The 15,288-nt window shown below is 41.8% G+C and overlaps 1 protein-coding gene across 1 annotated transcript in view; it reads right to left on the bottom strand.

Annotated features, from left to right (window-relative positions):
* Positions 1–13,645: 13,645 nt before the first annotated feature.
* pipox (pipecolic acid oxidase) overlaps positions 13,646–15,288 on the bottom strand; it is a 31,934-nt gene continuing 30,291 nt past the window's right edge. Inside the window, exon 8 of the mRNA XM_085479056.1 lies at positions 13,646–14,220. Coding sequence (XP_085335182.1) covers positions 14,090–14,220 — 131 coding nt within the window. The 3' untranslated portion in view covers positions 13,646–14,089. The remainder of the gene's footprint in view (positions 14,221–15,288) is intronic.

The following is a 15,288-nucleotide window of genomic DNA, read 5'->3' as shown; positions in this document are numbered from 1 at the left end:
TTTAGCTTTTTCTGGTTGCTAATTGGCAGCTTGAAGCTTCAGCTGGCTTAAATAGGACTGATGTCTGGGAACTGATGAGGCCTCTTGATTTCTCTTCTTTAGCCACTCCTTGTTACCTCGGCATTATGTTTTGGATCATGCCTCAAGACCCACCAATGACCCATCTTAAGTCTTCTGGCAGAGGAAAGGAGGTTCTCATCTAATATTCGACCATATTTGGCCCCATCTCTTGGCCCCATCTCTTGGCCCTTCAGTGTGGTCATCCTGTACCCTTAGCAGAAAAACAGCCCCACACAATAATCCCTGCTTGTCTGTGCGGATGGTTTTCTTTAGGTCATCCTCCAAATACAGCCGGTCAAGTTGTCAGAGCGCTCGGTTTTGGATTCATCTGAGCACTTTTTTTTCTGAATCTTTTAGATCTCCACTGCCAAACATAAGATGGGCCTGTACATGCGCCTTCTTGAGCAGTGGGGACCTTGCTGTTGGTGACAAGAATTAATGCAAAAAATTCATAAGCAACTAAGAAAACTGAGACATTAATTAGAAATGAGCTATATTCTCCTCTAACATTTCATATTTATTGCATGTTTGGGAGAATGTGTAAAGGTTGGCCTCATGCAGTTTCCCTTCACAGGTCAAATGTGATTCGCCCTTCGTCAGTGGCTCCCCACATGCAGCGTAGTGCCACTGACAAGCAAAAGCCAGCAGGAAGCAACTGGAGGTGAGGTCAGATCATCTGTGGAGCTGGAAACTGAAATGGAGGCTTTTTTAAATAGGGAACATTCCCAAGCTGCAAACAGGCTGTTCAGCTTCACCTCTCATAACACATCAGATCGGCAGCTTGCTGCATCAGCACTTCCTGGTTGGGGAACTGTCAATTTCAGGCACTTCTCTCGGGTGTTAATAGCTTGTAGTTCTCTTCTGTCTGGAGTGAAATGAAAAGCTTACTGCCTTAAACAGCAACAGCCATTCTCTCTTTGAATTAGTGTAAAAATGAAGCATGAATTATTCCAATCCATCTTAGTCCTTCCTCTGGCTCATTGTCCTAGAAATCCTTCAAGTGGATTACAGATTACTGTCAGCAACCTTTGTCCTTCCTTAATCAAAATTACTTGAGCCCATTCAGTATTCAGGAACTGAATGATGAGATTCGGCCTTTCAAACACTGTAGCACATCTCTGCGGGCTCGGGGGGAGGGGACTGAGGTGGACTCGGATGACAGAGGGAGCGATAGTGGAAAGGCAAGCATGCCTTTTCCCTGGAGAGAGACGGTGACAAGAAGGTGCCATAAAAACATGCAATGCTTTCAGTGTTTTCTCCTGGATGCCTTGCCAGCTCATTACCCTTCCAAATGTAGCTGCTGTTTCTGTCTTTCCCCTTGGGCTCCTTGGCTGACAGTCCATCTTGTTTTCTGGCTGACTTGTAGTCGTTGCCTCTGACCTTGTGTCAAGCGTACCACAGAAACCCCTCTGAACTGTCATCTGCTCTGGACGATGAGGTCCTCGATGGTGATTTTTTTTTTCTTTTCACAATGGTCTCAGTGTGTCATGTATGACATCTGATTACTTTAATTATTGAGTATAAATTGTTTATAAAATGTCAGAAAGTAGTGAAATATTATACCCTTGTGATATTTAGTATTTTTAGTTCAGCTTCATCTGTTTTGTTTTCCCACAAAAAAATACTTTAACATCATGATGTAAAAATGTGAAATTTTTTACTAGAGGGCATTCTTCACATTCATCAAAGTTTCCTTTGTATCCATAAATCTGATTTAGATAAAATAGTATAGAAGACAAACCCAGGTATCTTTCTTTTATCTGAATTTACTCACCCCGACATTGGCAATCGAATAAGCAGCTATACTAAGCTGGTTATCACCTCAGTAACTCAAACCAGATTTGCCTCTGTGTATTCTCATGTAAGAAGTGGTACTGGCAGAATCAGACCAGTCTTAAACATGTACTGGGAGCATAATGGCTGATTTTACAAAGGAAGGTAAAACTAGCATATTAGAAAATATGAAGATGTTAAATGCACATTACAGGGTGAATACTGTAGACAATGCTACTGAAAACCTTTAAACGACATTCCTACTATCTGCACAGGTCTGTGAGGAATTTCCAGGACTTTTATTTTTCAGAGAAGTTATTGATGAGCAGATGATGATTTCATATTTCTTCATTTCTAATCTTGAACATAACCAGGTTAGGTCTAAAAGAAGAAGTGACCCATCTTTGTAGTACAGAAAACCCAATGTAACTCTAAAGTTACCCGGATAAGCCCAACTCATCGTACAGGCCTCTGGTCCAGTATTCTGTATACAAAAGTATGATGTGAACACTTTGGTGCACAAATACTAAAAACAGACTTCACATTAACCTCCTAAGACCCGAACGCTTCCACGGCATTCATTTTTAATTTCTCTTTGATATTTGGGCTGATTGGGGCCTGATGAATGTAAAAACAAAGAATTACCAGTTTTATTTTTTACCTTATTTTTGTTTCTAAGAAAAATGAGAGCCACATATGAGGATATTCGTTTAAAATTTTGAAAGAACTGTAGCAGTATAATGTCCTCGTAGGTGGATATCAGGCCCTTCTAGAGCAAAATTGAGCATTTTGGTCTAAATAACCCAAAATGTGACGTCCACATATGTGGATGCCAGGTCCTAGGAGGCTGTCAAGATAAGTACTGCCCCGCTGGTTGCTGCAGATGGAAGACAGGTGGAGAGGTGTAGGTGTGGAACCAGGGATCCACCCCAAGGGTCAGATACAGGGAAGTAGAACCCGGATGGAAAAACACCAGACACTCACTCGGATCAAGACAGGGACGTCTAAAGAGCAACTAAACTTATGAAATGAAAAATCTTCCAAAAATCCTATAATTTTGAATTGGGAACAGGGAGTAGCATGTTCCATACTTGGATGTATTTTAATAATTTACAAAAAGATGACAGAAAAAAAGAGCAGTAGTAAAGATTAGTTCTAAATGCTGAGCGGCAATCTTCTAGAGCTGGCTGATAGAAAAGGATGTGCAGTACATTACCACAGTAGATTTGAAATGAAACAATTCAACTGAGTTCAATTTTATTTATACAGCGCCAAATCACAACCACAGTCACCTCAAGGTTCTTTATATTGTAAGGTAAAGTCTCTACAATGAACATGCAATTAAACTCTTAGCTTTAATTAAGAAGGTTAAACAAACATATTCAATTAACTGACAAGGAATGCTTACTATCTTTATACACAGCTCTCTAGTTTCAGGGGCTCACTCAAAAACCATTTCACTGACAGGTTTAGAATACTCCTTTGTGTTTTCTTAATAAACTAACCAGGTTTCAAGCCTGGAGAGGTTTTTACATTTGACATTTGTAACTGGAAGCTGTTTGGAATAAAATTACATGCAGCTTGATTGGAATGCACAAAAACTCCTTAATTGAGGTAAGAAGAACTTCACAAGTGGCCAAATACAGTTTTGATAGATTACTGAAAATTGTCCAAGTTGACCATAATGATTTCTTATTTAACACTTATATTACAAAGTGTTCACCACATAATCCAAACACAGTAAAGGCTGATTGCACAAACGCTGAGTGAGAGAAAGGTACAGTACATTCTTTAGTGGAAGACATCCTTGTTGATTTTATAGATTCTTCTGGGTGAAAATGAATGAAGTGAAGCAATGGTGCCAGACAATTTTTAATTTTATACACCAAACGCATAAACAAACAAAAAAAACCCCAAAACAATAAAAACTCATTAAGTGATGCCAGTTTAGTATGGCATATGAGAAAGAATCGTCGTGTGCATCTTAGCAGCATCCATGTAAAGGCAGCCTCTAATGTCCCCTTTTCTATGCTTAAGTGCTTTCCATCTGACGTTCACTGGTGATGGATACATCAGAGAGCAACTTGAGGTTAGTATTTTGCCCCTGGATATTTGGCGTACTCCATGCTCCTCCTCTAAAATGAGTTTATATCCAAAATGTTTCTGCAAAGTTTTGGACGTCACTGTAACGTTCAGTAATCAGCACCTCCTTGTCTTCTGGCTGCATCCCAGGAAATTTGAAGCCTGTATTTAACCACTATTTTTTTATTTTCAGATTCAGTTTTTAGTTTAGTTTTAGTTAACTGTAATAACTTTGGAGGTGAGATATCCCCACAGTTCACTCCTTGCACTTTGGGGTTTTACCTACTGGACAAGACCATTGGATCAAGACCTTCCCTGTGTCTTTGGGTCCAGACTGTCATTTGTGCCTAAGCAGTAAATGACACATCAGAGTATTTAATCTTCTTGGAGTCACTGGGTGGGATGCTGGAGAATGCGCTGACTGGCAACAATGATCTGACCTCTAATTTCCTGCTTTTAAATTCAGACTGAGGTTATTGTACTGCCATAAAAATCTTACTAACATGATAGTCAAAGGAGCTTGGAAAGAAAAGCGTCTGGACTTCTTTAAGTTGCTTGAAGACGTTTCACCTCTCATCCGAGAAGCTTCTTCAGTTCTAAGGTCAAATGGTGGAGAGTCCCAGATATAAACCTAGTGGGAGTAACCCCCCACAGAGGGACAAAAGGACCCCCCCCCCCCCCCCCCCCACACCTTAGAACTGAAGAAGCTTCTTGGATGAGAGGTGAAACGTCTTCAAGCAACTTAAAGAAGTCCAGACGCTTTTCTTTGCAAGCTCCTTTGACTACGATGACCTGGATGACTGAGAACCTTCACAGACTTACTAACATGATGTCTAACCAGATACTTACTCTGGATGACATGACCTCGGTCTCCACAAACACTGTGAGGAATCTTAGAGTTTTATTTCTTTACTTTTTCCATCCATCCATCTTCTTCCACTTATCTGGGGCCGGGTTGCGGGGGCAGCAGCCTAAGCAGAGAGATGTCTACATTACCTGTTACTTGATTGCACTACCTAGAGGGTTATAAACACGTAGTGTGTGACTGAAGAAGAAACACCTCCAGCTTGTCCGGGGGAACACCAAGGCGTTCCCAGGCCAGCTGAGAGATATAATTTCTCCAGCACGTTCTGGGTCTGCCCCAGGGCCTCCTCCCGGTCCCCAGCAGGCATCCTTTGTCAGATGTCTGGACCACCTCAACTGGCTATGTGGAGGAGCAGCGGCTCTACTCTGAGCCCCTTCCGGATGGCTGAACTTCCCACCCTATCTCTAAGGGAGAGGCCCTCCGCCGTTCGAAGGAAGCCCATTTCTGCAGGTTGTATCTTTCAGTCACTACCCACAGCTCATGGCCATAGGTGAGGGTACGGACATAGATTGAACGATAAATTGAGAGCTTCGCTGTTACACTCAGCTCTCTCTTCACCACAGCGCACTGGTATAGCATCCGCATCACTGCAGCCTCAGCACTAATCCGTGCTGCTTTTCAATGCACAGACTTTAAAGACTTCATAGTATCATGTTACCTCAATAGAGTACTACACTCTCAAACTGCAGGCTTACTTCCTGTGGTTCCTACAGTATTTAAAAGTACAATGCTAGGCTGAGCCTTCAGCTTTCAGGCCCCTCTTCCGTGGAACCAGCTTCCAGTTTGCTTTGGTAAGAAGTGCATTCATTTATTTTCCGGCCCTCTTTGTCTTTGAAATGGAAAACTTTGAATTGTTGAATTAAAGGAGATGAATCATCCCACGAGTGTATTAAAGAGAACTGGCAGTTTATTCCATCTGTTCAGTTCTTCTTTGATACTGTTTAGTATTGGAGTAAAATCATATATATTAAATATATCATTTGGAATGACTGAAACTTTAATGTTATTGTTAAACTGAGTTGAGTAGTTACAGCATACAGGCACACATAGTAAAATGAATTAGAGGCAAAAAAACAAAAAACTGCTAATAAAACTGTGAACTTGCAGGAAGGAGACTGAGGGATTTATTAGATATAACAAGATGTCACCAGCATATAGACTGAGTTTATGATTGGAATTAGTTTTAATGCCTGAAAATCTCTCATGCTGTTTTGTATGAAAAATGCATCCTTGCCTAGTAACTAATTTTTAATTTTGAAATTAAAACTGACAGATGGGTTCAGGTAGAGGTGGAGTTCATTAAGGGTCAGGCCTGACTCTTTTTAACGTTTGCAATTCGATGGTGAGAACCTGAAAAGGTAAAAGTATGCTTTGGAAAGAAAAAAGAAAGAGTCGGTCGGGCATGTGCAGGGATAAAGGGTGGGGAGAAAGCCCCTTGTAATAGAAAGTTCAAGCAGAGTGGAATTGATGGAGAGAAGAGAATAATATTAGGAATGACTTGCAATAGATGTCTACATTACCTGTTACGTGATTGCACTACCTAGAGGGGGCTATATACACGTAGTGTGTGACTGAAGAAGAAACACTCAATGCATCATGGGAATCTGCCAGCAGCCGAGACCTATTACAGCATAACTAAAGAAGGATTCAGGGTCACCTGATCTAACCCTAACTAAATGCTGCAAAAAGGAAAGTAGAAGAGGGACCTGAAAGCTGAAGTCTCTGCCTCCCATTTTACTTTTAAATACTCTGCAAGTAAGCCCGCAGTCTGACAGCGAAGTGCTCTAATGGGATGATATGGTACTATAAGGTCATTAAGATAAGATTGGGGCCTGATCATTCAACACTTTGAGTGTGAGAAGCAGGACTTTAAATTCGATTATGGATTTAACAGGGAGCCAAGGAAGAGAATAAGAATTCAGCTGTAAACACAGAGGCATCGTGGTTTATGCATGGAAAAAACCCCTGATCAGTCATCTTGTGATGCAACATACATCCTCTCTATTGCACGAGGGTGTAACCATTTCATTATGTACAAATCCACTCTTCCAGGTTTGTGTTTCACCATCTTTTCAACGTGCTATATCAAGAACCACACTGAAAGAGAAACAATTTCCTTCCTTGCTACTAAAACCGATTCTAAAGTACGATTTCACTGACTCAGACGGTATAGCAACTGTGACAGTTTGTCTTAAAACAACAATAATTTCACATTTTGATTTTTTTTTCTAAAAATAGATTTTTGACCATAATCTCGAAATTTCGACTTTATTCTCAAAATGATCAATAATATTTTTTAAATGTGGCCCTAATACTCGCAGAGATCAGTAGATCCCAGTCCTCAGAAAACATTTCACAAACAGACTTGTTGCAACAACAGTGTCCTCCTGTTATGGTACCATGCTAGGATTCAGCGCTTTAGAGCGGCCCATGGGATGGCTGCAGCTCAGGCAGTAGAGCACATCATCTAACTAATCAGAAGGTTGGTGGTTTGATTCTTGTCTGCATGCCAAAGTATCCTTGGGCAAGACACTGAAAACCAAGTTGCTCTGTGCTGTGTTAATTGGATTGTGAATGCTAAATATAAAACAGAGTAGAAAGAGGTGCTTGCATGAACAGGTGAATGATGCATGTTGTATAAAGTGCTCAAGTAGAGAAGTACTCCATAAGAACCAGTCCATTTTAAAAGTCTTGAGTGCTTCACAAGAAGGCAGCTGCTCTTCTTTTTAGTTTGTGAAGATGTTTCACCTTTCATCTGAGAAGATGAAAAGTTTTAAAACAACTGATGGAGAGTCCCAGGTATTTAACCCCTTGTGGGGTTAAAGTTCTTGAAGGTCATAATTTTGTTAGCAATTGCAGTCATGTTGGGATAGAGCATTGAACCCTGTCCTATTAAATGCAGCTGCTTTAACCTTTGAGACAAAGCAAACATGGTTTCCTTGAACTAACACACTTAATGGAGCTCAGCTATCTCCTATGCCATCTATCCAATTTACAAGTCTTTTATGCATATGCTGCATTGCAAAGTGCACTCATAGTGATAGCTGGGTCCATTGTCTCTCTGGGATTTCTTATTTAACTCCTATAGTGTAGATGTCCTGCCGAAAACACTCCGTCAGGTTGGCCTGTAAATATTCATCATCACAACTACTCTCTTTGCATTTCGCAGAAATATCCGTTATGATCACTTATGCTTGCATTGGCCTGAAACCATCATGACAGCATCTTCTCACCACAGTGAGAGAGACAAACTGACGTAACACTTGCAGTAAGCTTGGCCAAGTGGAAAATACTGCTGCTGTCACTCTCAGTGGCTCAGTGTCTGCATGTCTCTTCTAGCTTTCCAGTCTCACAGCAGCGAGTGGAAACTGAGTTCTGCTGGCTCACTCCCTTCTGGGAAATCGTTTTTTAAAGAAATGGTACTTCTGTCTGGTCCTCTACATTCTGGTTGATATTAACAAAGTTAACATTTTAAACATATTGAGTGAAAATTAACTCAGGAAGCCCATATCTGCAAAAAAATATTGAAAACTCATCTATTAAGTCAAAATAGCTGACATGCTCTTGAATGTCACTCCAGGAGACATTTTTGTACATCTTGAGATATTAAAGAATGCCAAAAGTCAAATTTCGCACATCTAGTTCAAATGTAACACTGTTGTTGCTTCATTGGTACATGTTATTGGGTGTCAGCACAGACACTAATAAGACCAAGACAACACAAAAGCCTTCATCACTTTGGAGGTGTGTGCCAAGTTTCTCACTTTTAAACTTTTTTGTCCCCTTAAATACTTCCTGTTTCTTGGTGAGTTGCCATGCCGACAGGATGTTTTCATAAAAAGCATCAGGGTCAAAAGTTCAGACCATGTTTAAGATGAATCCAGTCAACCTGCGAGGAGTAGTACACGAAAGCATAAAACATGACGCTGCATGTTTCTACCAGGTTACACTCCAAATATTTCTATTGGCTTATAGTCTTGGTATATATTGTGACTGTTGTCACAAGTTGGACCTTATTATTCATCAGAAGTTTGGCAAGATTGAACAATGTACGTGTGAATGACAGAAAATTACAGCTTTATGGTGACTGATTGAACATGCCCCACAATGAAAAGTCAACAGCTTTACACTTTGTACTAGCGTCACCAAAGTCTGTAGCTGAGACAGACCAAATATGAAGTTTTCCTTTTGATCCCTAGAAGAAATCTGAAGAAGTACGCTGTCTGAAAATCACAATAAAGTCTTTTTAAAATCAAAATGGCAGAGGTCCTTTTGAGTTTGGTTATTGTTTTGGGGTTTGGGGTGTTACACATTTGTGCCAGATGGTGGAACAGTGGAGCTATGGTGCCATTTTTACCCTCCCTGTTTGAAACCCATCAACATATGCAGATTTTCATCTATTTGAGAGCATATTTTGGTCCTCAAAATAAAAAACAGAGCAGTATCTGCTCTGGTTGGTTGTTGGTACATGGGACTTAATAATTACATTTAAATAATTCAAAAGTTATTTTTAGAAGATAAATTGTGTGTGTTTTTTAGTATATCATGAATATTTCTGATGACTTGATCCTTTTTCTTCACTTTTACCCTGCATACAGGACAACTGGACAGAAAACAGGACAAAGCACTTTCCTTGCTGTGTAGGTACTGTTCATTGTGTATATCAGTGCTTTCACCACTAAAAACATTTACAGGATGAATGGTAAAATGTTCTGTAGAGTTGCTGATAAAATTACACAGCTTTAAGTTTTTGCTTGCTTATATGAATCATTATTGGTAGTTATACTGACACACGAGTCTCTGGACAGAGCCTTGTGTGCATAATAAGTAATGGCATAGGTGAACCACGAGGCATTACTTATTCAGGACCTTAAAAGGTGCCAGAGTTATATTAGGGGAGCCATGAATACTCTTCATATACAACAGTAAGATGTAATTTTACGAGCTAGATATTGTTCTGTAAGCAATGTTTCAGTTGATGGTTATTCGTAGTTAAATATTTGCATTTGCATGTTTAATGTAATTCTAATTCTTGCATTTGTATGTCTCTTTGCTCCCATTTGCAGTCACTTAGAGGCAAGGGAGCAAATGGCTCAGTGATCTCTGTCGTTTCACTGCATAATTTTCCCATTCCCACTGATGGCCTTGGATGGCATCCATTGTAACAGGGCCTCTGATTAGTGATTAAAATGTTTACTAGTACATGGGGAAATGGAGCTAGGCAATAGTCCACCTCCATAGCCTAAGCACGCAGCTCTAAGCACGCAGCTAGCTTCACACAGACAGATTGCTCAGTGGCTGATGTCTTTTTTAACACCATTTAGTTGATAAAAGTTCCTGAAGGCTCTGGACGTTGTAGGGCTGTCCTGGTTGACACGCCTCTGCAATGTTGCGTGGAGATCAGGGGCAGTACCTGTGGACTGGCAGACCGGGGTGGTGGTCCCCATCTTTAAGAAGAGGGACCGGAGGGTGTGTTCCAACTACAGGGGGATCACACTCCTCAGCCTCCCTGGGAAAGTCTATGCCAGGGTGCTGGAAAGGAGAGTTCGTCCGTTAGTCCAACCCGTTCTCACTCCCAAAGCGTAACATTTTACGCTAGGTGACAAATCGTCACCATATTACGTTTTCGGCTACCCACCACGTTCCTAAATGACGACCTCGGAAAAAGAGGAAATATGAGAACCGTCTAGACTGAACCTACACATGTTCGCTCTTTTTCTTCAAATCGCTTAGAAACACGCTATTTAACATCATTAAAGTCCTGGTTAAGGTCAGGAATAAGGTTATGGTCAGGGCTAGGGATAAGGTTAGGTTTAGGGCTGGAATACAGGGCTGGAACGTCTACTACCGCGGGAGCGTCATTGCACTGGATTCCAGCCATAACCCGCCGCGTACCATAAGAACGCCGAAGGTCTCCTTTCGCGTTCCTCAGGAACGCCGCGGGACGTGACAAAACGTCGACATGTTACGCCTCGGGAGTGAGAACGCTCTGGTTAGTCGAACCTCAGATACAGGAGGAACAATGCGGTTTTCGTCCTGGTCGCGGAACACTGGACCAGCTCTTTATCCTCTCCAGGATACTTGAGGGTGCATGGGAGTTTGCCCAACCAGTCTACATTTGTTTTGTGGACTTGGAGAAGGCATTCGACCGTGTCCCTCGGGGTGTCCTGTGGGAGGTGTTGCGGGAATATGGGGTGTCTGGCCCATTGCTACGGGCCATTCGATCCCTATACAACCGTTGCAAGAGCTTGGTTCGCATTGCCGGCAATAAGTCGGACTCGTTCCTGGTGGGTGATGGGCTCCGCCAGGGCTGCCCTCTCCGGTTCTGTTCATAATTTTTATGGATAGGATTTCTAGGCGCAGCCAAGTGGCGGAGGGCTTTCGCTTTGGTGGCCTCAGAATCTCATCTCTGATTTTTGCAGATGATGTGGTTCTGTTGGCTTCATTGGGTGAAGGCCTCCAGCTCGCACTGGAACGGTTCGCAGCCGAGTGTGAAGCAGCGGGAATGAGGATCAGCACCTCCAAATCTGAGGCCATGGTTCTCAGCCGGAAAAGGGTGGAGTGCCCACTCCGGGTCGGGGATGAGTTCCTGCCCCAAGTGGAGGAGTTCAAGTATCTCGGGGTCTTGTTCGCGAGTGATGGGAGAAGGGAGCTGGAGATCGACAGACGGATTGGGGCTGCAGCTGCAGTAATGTGGACGCTGCACCGGTCCGTCGTGGTGAAGAGGGAGCTGAGTGTAAAAGCGAAGCTCTCAATTTACCGGTCGATCTACGTCCCTACCCTCACCTATGGCCACGAGCTGTGGGTAGTGACCGAAAGAACGAGATCGCGGATACAAGCGGCAGAAATGAGCTTCCTCCGAAGGGTGGCTGGCCTCTCCCTTAGAGATAGGGTGAGAAGTTCGGCCATCCGGGAGGGGCTCAGAGTAGAGCAGCTGCTGCTCCACATCGAAAGGAGCCAGCTGAGGTGGTTCGGGCATCTGACAAGGATGCCCCTGGGCGCCTCCTGGGTGAGGTGTTCCAGGCATGTCCCACCGGGAGGAGGCCCCGGGGCAGACCCAGGACACGCTGGAGAGATTATATCTCTCGGCTGGCCTGGGAACGCCTTGGTATTCCCCCGGATAAGCTGGAGGAGGTGGCTGGGGAGAGGGAGGTCTGGGCCTCTTTGCTTAGGCTGCTGCCCCCGCGACCCGGCCCCGGACGAAGATGGATGGATGGATGGATAGTTGATAAAATGATGGAAATCCAGGGAGGGTGGGTCACTGATGCATCATCCATCCATCCACCCATCCATGTATACACGCATACATATAATGAATATGTCATTAATTGTTGAATTTACAATAGCTCAACAATGTGGGATTACAGTGTCGCGTTGTGTTGTTTGACCAGAAAATAAAACAACAGTGATAACAGCCCCCCATTGAAAACCTTTACAGAGTCTGACCCTGGTGTGTGTGGTGCAGGATGGGGGTGAGCGCGACACACTGTAGCCACTAGTCTCACAGAATGACTTACAGAATGAATGAATTAATAAAAGATGTTTCATAAAATACATTTAAAAAGATGACTGACAAACATTGTAAAAGATAAAAGTATTCCTCTCTATTTAAATTAAGATGGGATTATGTCCCAAAAAATGTTCATGTGAAAATGTGCTAAAGATAAATATAACTGAAGCAGAATTACATAAACTGAGTAAAACATGCAATGAATTCTATCCATGTCTGACTGAATGTTTCAATGTGAATTCTCTGTGTTAAGAATAACAAAGTGAATGTAATGAAATTATTTTAAAGTTTAACCTTTGTGTTTGTTAACTCTTGTAAGTCTGTGGGTGGGTGGTCACTGGATGTCAGCAACATGATTGGACGGCCAAAATGTGTCCCCCACCTCAGCTCCAGCTGAGCTCTTCATACCAACCGACTGACAGAATCAGAGCTATTAGGACTTTTCAGTCAGAGCCGAAACCAAGAAAAACAGTTCCCCCCCCTCGCTCTTTATCCAATGTTTTAAGTAACAAGAACCTTTTGTTCTGTTTGGGATCACTGCCAAGCTGAAAAATGAAATTATTCCCAATCAGATGCTTTCCAAGCCACATTGGACAATAGATCCAATGACTTAGAATACTTTTCTGTAAGATCACCAACAACAATGGCTAAAATGCAACCATGCCAAAGCCTCCACTGTGTTTTACAGATGGCTCACTCACTGTTACTTACCTTACTACTGACTCCCTCCATTTGAACTGGGCCTCTTCTCCCAGTTTGCTTCTTTGTTCGTGCTGGTGTGAAGACCGTCTGTGCTGACTCCTTTGCAAAGGTTTCTTTTAATAAATCTCAGAAAAAACAGTTTGGCTTCAACACTCAATTTTATTTTTCACAACACCCTCAGGTCCTGTGTCAGGTCTTTGCTGGATTTCCCCCCCATTCATTAGGAACATGACTTTCACCAATCATCTGCCATAGTGTTTTAGGCCTGCCACATCTTTTGTCCTCAGTTTGTCAAGTTCCCTCAAACTTTTTGGGATATCTTGCACACCATGCAAAGATGTGCCGTGTTTTTAGCTAACAACTCTTTAGTAAAAAAGAACACAGTTTATGCCTGTCAAACAGTTCTGACATTTTCTTGTAGATTCAACTAAAGAAATGGGAACAGTGTTTTTGTGACAGACTGCTGATAACAAAGTGCCTAAATACACAATTTCAAATGGGTTCTTGGTCAAGTTGTCTGTTATATGCAGACACAACCCTGATTCCTGTCATGAGTCAGGTGCCTTTTTTGCTTGATTCACATTTAGGTCTGTTAGTAGCGTAAGAAACAAACAAATCCTCTGAAAATGGTCAGACACAAGAACTGGACTGGAAAGGAGCGAAAGTTTTATCAGAAGTCATTCAAAACTTTCCATGCTATCGTGTTTACAGACAGAATTACACATGCGCAGTAATGCTACCATAAACATGAGCCTCATCACATCTCGTAAACTTTCTACAAGCACTACTTTGTGCAAATCAACTCAGGAGCTTCAGATCAGTGGATTGATAGAGCCCATCTATAATGTTTGTATAGTAATTATGGAAATCACAAAATATTAGTTAGAAATCAGATCATGAGAGAAAGCCTATAGCCTAGTTACATGGATAACAGCACACATATTCATTATGCTTGAAAGCATTTGATTACACCTAGTGCCAAAAAAAACAAAACTTACAAAGAATACAATCATAGAATTTAAACGTAGTGATTAAATGAATTTACTAAAATTATAATTTAGCTGTTATTATTATAAAACACTCGCTGTGTTGCAGATCTATAAAGCTGAGTTCCTCTTTGACTGGAAGCGTCTTATGTGGAAAGGTGAAAGGTCATAGGAGGGCACTTCTCCCAGGCTGAGTTCGCACAGAAGCTTGCCAATGATTGGTCCAAACTTGAAGCCATGACCTGGAAAAATAAAGAAGCCTTCATAGTGAGCAAAGCACAAACATAGGTCATCAAGCTGTGTCAGATCAATTGATGTCTTCATGTGAACCAAAGCCAGGCACCTTGCAGTTAGAATAAAAATAGCCTGTATTTCTTGGGCTTTGTCTGAATAAGGCGCTGGGTTTGAGATTCACATGAGTGAACACATAAAAGAAAAGCAAAGCTGTTGCAACTCCTGTCACTGAGAATATACTCACTTTAGTGAACAACACCAAATACTAAATTAGGGGAGAGTTGTCCTTTCTTGGCGTAATGGCTTCATGTGCCTTAGCTCAGGAGTAAGATGAGAGAAATACTATTTTTAAAATGAGGCGTCACGATTCATTGTTTTTAGGGTCTGAGAAGGAAATTGTGAATATCAACGGGGCTTGAAGAATGCAGCACAGTGCCATCTGACAAAGGTCTCAAGGCTCCTGTGGATTCTGTCTGGCTTTGAAGTCATAAAAAGCTGCCTTTGACAGTTTGGACCTGTGAATTTTCATCTTGCCAGAGAAGGAGAATGGAAAACCTAGGCCAAGCCTACAGGATGATATTGTAGCCATGGCAACCGTTCTCAGTACTTGCTTGAAAGTACTTATGTCACGCATTAATGATGAATGCATGAAGTGAAGGAGAGAACAGAAGGAAACACATGTTTCTGTGTTACGATTAAAGCATGTGAACTTCCTCAAAATATGAACTTTGTGAGTGGAAGGATGGAGACTGAGCACATCCAGTACACTTAATAATTAACAATTAGTAGCATTAGTTATGATCACTAGTTATGATTGCAATTGGAAAATTGTATTTTCTCTGAAAACATGTTATCAATTTTACTGAAAGAATAAAAAACAAAACAAATGAGGCCACTACAGTAATTCAGCCCACTATTTGGGTCTGTATTTAAATAATTTAATCATCGGATGGCTCCCCTTGTAACTTGGTAGCAACAAGCAGGACCACTGATGAATCCCACTAGCCTTGGTGATCTAATAGATTTTTATTCAGTGCTACTGTGAGGCTAACATTTTTGGAGTTTCCTCTAGAAAA

Source organism: Copadichromis virginalis, linkage group LG14, assembly GCF_057382275.1.
Source record: "Copadichromis virginalis isolate Kocher_CV1m ecotype Utaka linkage group LG14, C_Virginalis_male_GT1.1, whole genome shotgun sequence".
NCBI classification, from domain to species: Eukaryota; Metazoa; Chordata; class Actinopteri; order Cichliformes; family Cichlidae; genus Copadichromis; species Copadichromis virginalis.
This window is presented reverse-complemented; position numbering and strand designations above follow the sequence as displayed.